The sequence below is a fragment of the Primulina tabacum genome, chromosome 8, assembly GCF_025594145.1.
Source record: "Primulina tabacum isolate GXHZ01 chromosome 8, ASM2559414v2, whole genome shotgun sequence".
NCBI lineage: Eukaryota > Viridiplantae > Streptophyta > Magnoliopsida > Lamiales > Gesneriaceae > Primulina > Primulina tabacum.
Window position 1 is genome coordinate 8,057,381 of NC_134557.1, and position 6,609 is coordinate 8,063,989.

General features: G+C 29.6%; 1 protein-coding gene across 1 annotated transcript; it reads right to left on the minus strand.

The window, feature by feature from the left end:
• Window positions 1–248: 248 nt before the first annotated feature.
• LOC142553559 (putative fatty acyl-CoA reductase 4) lies at window positions 249–5,687 on the minus strand. The gene is made up of 10 exons (XM_075663900.1): window positions 5,489–5,687; window positions 5,271–5,374; window positions 4,923–5,122; window positions 4,183–4,283; window positions 3,499–3,697; window positions 3,238–3,399; window positions 2,914–2,995; window positions 1,100–1,384; window positions 657–784; window positions 249–551 (listed from the first exon to the last, which is right to left on the minus strand). Exons 1-10 carry the CDS (start codon window positions 5,583–5,585, stop codon window positions 398–400), a joined length of 1,512 nt encoding a protein of 503 aa, XP_075520015.1. The 5' UTR covers window positions 5,586–5,687; the 3' UTR covers window positions 249–397.
• Window positions 5,688–6,609: the final 922 nt, after the last annotated feature.

Sequence of the window (6,609 nt, forward strand, 5' to 3'; positions counted from 1 at the left end):
TAAAATTAATATTATACTATTTTTAAATAATATTTATAATCTTTAATACAAATATCTATAATAAATAATAACAAAAAAATTTAAAAATGTAAACAAAAAAATAGGAGTTTGCGCCAAATTAACGCAGAGAAAATGGGGCTGCGCTATTGGAGAACATCTCCATGCACCAAAATGTTAGAGTTGGAGATGCTGTTAGGATCATGCATTTGGTTTTTCTTTAAATAAAAACTAGTTGTGGAAGGAAAAATAAAAAATATCGACCAATTACAGTTTACAAACAAACTCGTTGAGAGTAATAACACTTAATTTTCAAACAAATTCGTGGAGAGTAATAACACTTAATTGTTACATTTTGCACCAATTACAACAGGAATAAAATATTGTTGGAGATAGTAGATCACTTCAATGCATACTTGGTGATTCCAACAAAATGAGTTTTCAAAAAGTACTCATCCCATTGAACATACTTCGGATCAAAATTCAACAAGTTCATACTCGTTTGCGAGCTTCTGATTTTCATTCGCAAATTTTTAGTGTTAGCGTCGTCGAATCTGAAAACAAGAACATCAAATAATACCCATTATGCTCGGGGGACAAAAAATTTGAAAACGTGACCTAATTAGTATGTAAGAAAGAACAAGGTTAAGAAAACCTACATTCCTTGGAAGAATATGTAAGGTTTGTAGAGCTCTGCTAGACGCATAGCATGACTGATACGTCGTTTGGCACTGGTGTATGCACTTTCAAAATGGTTGCAACATATCACGTTCACATATTGCAATGCCTGCAAAATCAAATATATAAATAAACAATATAATACAATAATTGTAAGAACATAGGAGTGGTATATATTTGTTCATCTAGCATATGTAAACAAGGAGAAAAAAAGTAATTGAAAACAACTAATTACTTGAGGTTTACAGGGTCTCGAAGTCGAGATCTGTCTCATTTTTTAGACACATGGCTGCACTGAACCAAAATACCAGTGGTGAATCGCGAAATTTTGGTTCTTCAAAGAGTTAAAATACCATTTTTCCTATAAAAAAATTGCATAAACAATAAGAAATAATTTTGGGCTATAAAGTACATAGATACTAACCTTGACAAATGGCAGGTAATGAGTTGTAATATATCTGTGAAAGCTTGCCATGGTATTTAAAGTATTAGGTTGGCCTACTTTTATAGGTTTTCCTCTGCCATCCGACAATGGGTTCTCAGTTAGAAACCGATACATTAGCCACTTTACGTCTGCAAATTTTAGAGGATTACACTTGGAAGAACCAATATGATATATGGATAATCTTGATTCATCACTTTTTGGAAGTGGCGCGGCTGCTACTGCCATTGCTGCAATCATACAATTTACCACCATGTCTCCTGGTATCTGTTAAATTTTGTTTCAGTTACACACAAAATCGAACTATCAAATTCTTAAATATTTGTCAAAATTATATCCTAATAATGTAGAAAATACTAGAACATATTTAAGGCTATATATAAACTGTTTGAGCTTATAAGTTTGGTGATTTTTTTTTTTTAAAAAAGAGCCTATAAGCTGTCAAAATAAACTAAAGATGTTTTTAAAAAAATTGAGTTACTTCAACTTATTTTTTAAAATCTTATTTGAATATAATTCAAGATCAAATTATCTTTATTAATTTTATCATATATCAAATCTACTATCGTATAATATATTATGCAAGTAGTAATAATAATAAAAATAAATATTATTATATACAATAATTAATAATTACTATTATTTGCCATAAATAAAATTATAATTATACGAATTACATAATAATATTATTTTAATACATTTACTAATAAATAATAGCAATAATTAATAATATAATTGTTATTATAATTTATTGCTATTTTATTTTAATAATATTAATATTATTAAAATAATTTTACAAAAATTGATAATAATTATTATAGTATTAATAACAATATTAATAATTGTTATATTTATGATTAACATTATCATATTTAATAAATAATAATTAAAAATAATTATTTTTTATTTTTATAATGTTATGTTTTTTGATAATTAATATTTTAAAAAATCTTATAGTACCAAACACATCAATATATTTAAGATATACTGTTTAATTTTATCCAAACACTTTAACAACTTACTTTTAAAATAAGCTCATACAACTTATAAGCTCGATAATTTTATACACTGTTTTAAATAAGTTTAGCAAAACACTTTCTAAACATAAATAAATAGAAAACTACTCTATGATCACGTGGGAGAATCTTTTAAACTTAAATATAGCCATGAACTATATGGACCACATTAATATTCGGTTTCTAGATATGATGATTTTAATGTAACGATATAGCGGATACACAAATGAATTTTTGACATTTTTACAAAAATAATTGGATTCAAGTTTCTCTGGAATTCAATGTTTTCGTGTATATATGTTGTTAAATTTGTACTATTTTGTGGACTCATTGCAAAATAGTTGTGGTTAATGGGTTTAAACTTAAATACAAGGAAATTTCTAAATTCATCATTAATTAAGTTGGTCTTTTTTGAGTTATTTGGTTTACATCATGTGAATTTGGTTCGTTTGTGCATATATTTCAATTAAATTTGAGTGATTACTATGACAGACAATGCTGACGTGATATAAAAATTATTGATGTGCATGGACTTAACATACCAATGAAATAAGATTAAATGGTTTTTTTTTTTTTTACTAACAACAAACTTACACTTCCAAGACCTAATTTGAATTAGGACCAAAACAAAAAAATATGTCAACTTAATTAGAGGATTATTTTAGAAAATTTTCCCCTTTATATGCACAAAAATTAATAAATCGATACTTTTGAGGAACCATGCCATGTTACTTAAAATTAGAAACATAATACGTTAGATATATAGGTAGACCAACTTACCATGTCAAGTGTTGACCCAGGATCACCTACGAAAAATTTCAGTTTCCCTTTTCCATAGGCAACAAAGATGCTGTCCAAAGTTCTGTCATCAACAAATTAATGAACAATTAAAAATTGTGAATTGTTTGCAAATTAGTCATAAAAATAAATAGTTTTAGGATATCGAATTCATATGCTTTTTTGGATGAACAAAATCTGACTGAATTTTAAATCCACTTTACATCTACTTAAACAATTTCAATAATAATTGTAGTGATTTGAAATCTATACCTCAAATCGAATCCAACGATGCAATAAACGCAACAATATGAGAAAAATCACTACCTTAAACCTTCAATCCAACCAGAGAATGGTTCTGTTATAGTGCTTGTTATTATAGTGGGACGTAGTATAATAAGATTGGCCTTTTCCTTGAAATTCTCCAAAACCATCTCTCCCATTGCCTTTGTAAACACGTACGTATTCGGCCATCCATGTAGCATTGCTCTGATTAATTCAAAAATCCCAAAATTTATATAATTAAGAAGTTTCAATTCATCAAAATCTTTAGATCCATCCACACTCAAATATGAAATGGCTACAAACCTTTCAATGCCTAAATCCTTCATAGCCCTTGTGATTTCTTTCTCTGTTGCATTCTGTGTTTGAAGTTCCCTCAGCCTTTCCTTCGCGATCTTCGTCTCCGTGTTAATGTCTAAATAAGATATCTTAGCTCCATCAAGGGTGTCTCCCTTATGAAATGCTCTCTCTGGTAAGAGTCCAACACCATTGCCATGTACATATGCTATTCATGGTAATTAAAAAAAAGGCAAGCTGTTAGTTATTTGGTCCTCTAAGTTTCAAAGTTTGATTTTGGTGTATTAACTTCGATTTTTTTGGCTTTCAGCCTTATTTTACCAGAGTACTAGCACGTCACAGGAAAATGCTTATATGACATCGAAAAATGATATCGTTACATTGAAAACAACTTATTTATCTGATGTCACGTCAACAACTTGACAAAAATTGCCAAATATTAAAAGTTTTGTGCAAAAACCAAACTTTGAAATTTTAATGGATTAAAAATCAAAATTAGACAAGTTAATGAACCACAAAATTATTTCCCGGCATGACCACATGAATTGATATATTTATTTTGTGTGTAAGAGTATATATTTAAAAGTTTTAAAAATAATGGAATCCAATCTCCTATAGCCGGGCATTGGGCTAAAGCCTATTCATGTTTCAAATTTTAAAATCAATTAAAAGCTTGAATATGGTATTACTAACCCGTGGAGACATGGAGTAGTGTCTCTAATTTTGAACATTTTCTTGCGAAGTTTTCCACATGCATGGCTCCCAAAGCATTAATCGCCAACGCTACATCATATCTGCATGCATACTCGAAGTTTTTTTATTCAAAAAATTAGAGGTATATTCAATAAATTAGAGGCATCCAACAATTTTAATTAGGCTTTGAAACTAGCTGTTAGGTTATGAATTCCACAGGGGTACCATCCCAAAAGATTTGCATATTGGGTAGTGTAATATTCTAGAGTTTATAATTCATTCTTTATTAGTTTAATATATAAACGCGAGACATATATAACATTGTCGACTCCTTGAGAAACCGACGTCCGCGGTGACCTACTCTAGACGGCTTTCACTCACATTTTCCAATAGTAACCCTTTTTTATATCGGCCCTTCCGCTATACAGACTCTCAACGAGAGCACCAATATTAAGTTATAAACCCAATAAGAGTATCAACCCAAAAGACGCGGTGTAACCTTCTTAGAGTTTATAAGCCACTCTTTATTAATCTAATTTAAAATGGAGAAGAACATTTGTAACACTAGCTTACTTCTAGGTATACCATATTATATATAGTTGCTCCATCATCATCTTAAATATTGAAAATCCTAAAGGGGTAATAATTTTTTCTCAAGCAAGTTTTGACTATTTTCAGATATTATACTTTGTCTCGAAATTTCTGGTAGGAACAAAAGTATGAACCCCATCTTATCGTACCTCTCATCAAAATTGGTGGTTGCAGCTGAGTTCACAATAATGTCAATCTCTCGTAACATATTATGTCTCAATTCCGAGTCGAGAATTCCTAAGTTGTCATTAGCAATGTCACCCGAGATTGGAATAACTTTTTCCAACAAAGAGCTCAAGTCGTCTCTCATCCCTTCTCGTAGAACACGAAACAAATCGATGCCGATGATCTAGGAACACAACAATATAAGTGAGTATGTTTTCATATAAAGAGGAGTTTGTGTGTGTGTGTGTGTGTGTGTGTGTATGATAAATTCAAGTTGTGATATATCTGGCTATTCTATCGAAATGAGTCGATATCTCAATAACTTGTAGTACCTCTTCATGTAGGCGTTGTTCAATAGATCTTTCGGATGTCGGCCGAATTAGAAGAAACAATTTCTTCACGTTTGGCTGCACACGAAGAATTTTTTCCAAGAAAACTGCGCAAACAAATTATCGAAAAAAGGTTAAAAATAAAGGGCATCACCCCCAAACTATACAAAAAAAATTAAATTAAATTTCGTGTTTGGAAATTGATGGCAAAGGAATCTAACTCTTTGCAAGAAAGCCAGTGGCACCAGTGATGAAAATGGTCTTGCCCTCAAAATATTGGACAATTTCAATCTCCTCCATTGCAAAAGAGAATTGCATGCACAAAAATGGCAATTAGAATGCACAAATTTTATTAATTTCGATGTGTACACTTATGCCTTGTTATATACAAGTTAGATGCAACACATATTGACGTTTTGGTTGGAAGGTTGGCTGGCTAATTCATGTTATATATATATATATATATATATATATATATATATAAAGAGAATATTCAAATGTATATAAATAAAATTTCATCCTTTAGTATAGTATAGTATAATATTATATTATATTATTATTATTATTGGCACGAACAAGAATATTTATGGCGAGCGATGCTTCTGGTTGGCCTACCAATAAAAAAAAAATTTACTCGTCTGATTCAAGATTGCGTCAACAAAATTAAGCAGGAAGAATAAAACTAATGAAAATCGGTTTTTTAAATATTTAGTTAAATTATATTGATATTGTAATATGTGAAGCATTTTTTTTATAGAAATTATAAGACGTAGTTACAAAGTCACAGCTTAAAAATGTATAAATTTATTGAATCTGATTTTATAAAAAAAAAAAACACAGTATCGGTTCAGTTCTGACACTTGGATATAAATATAAATAAATTCTATATATAATAATTTTTTATTATTGAACGGGAATTTTATTTTTATGAGGCAAAACAAGTAAACGGTTCACCTACCATGGCTTGTCTTCCAAATTTGTATGTTGTAAAAAAAAGACCTCACAACTGTCGTAACTTGATATTCGGGTAATTTGCTGTCTCGTGTATTTGCAATATATATATATATATATATATATATATATATGCAACATCAAACAATCAAGAGCCAACTTGATTACATCCACCATTAATTCATTTTATATATGATTACTTGTAATACCCCTTGTCCCAAAATATAAGCAAACTCGAGTTAGTTATTATAAACTTCGGATGGGGAATTTATGTATGTAGTTAGATAGTTTTTGGTTAACTAGAAAATATTAAAATTTCACGCTCTTCCACGAAAATAATAATAAAACTAAGGGATAACTACTCGTTGTGACATGCGAAGGATGAAACATA

Excerpts from the sequence above, each read along its gene's own strand:
- LOC142553559 (XM_075663900.1), bottom strand. The coding sequence starts at position 5,585 with ATGCAATTCTCTTTTGCAATGGAGGAGATTGAAATTGTCCAATATTTT. Across the intron at positions 5,375-5,488 it reads CACTGGCTTTCTTGCAAAGA|TTTTCTTGGAAAAAATTCTT; the intron begins GTTAGATTCCTT and ends TTGTTTGCGCAG. Across the intron at positions 552-656 it reads TACATATTCTTCCAAGGAAT|ATTCGACGACGCTAACACTA; the intron begins GTAGGTTTTCTT and ends TCTTGTTTTCAG.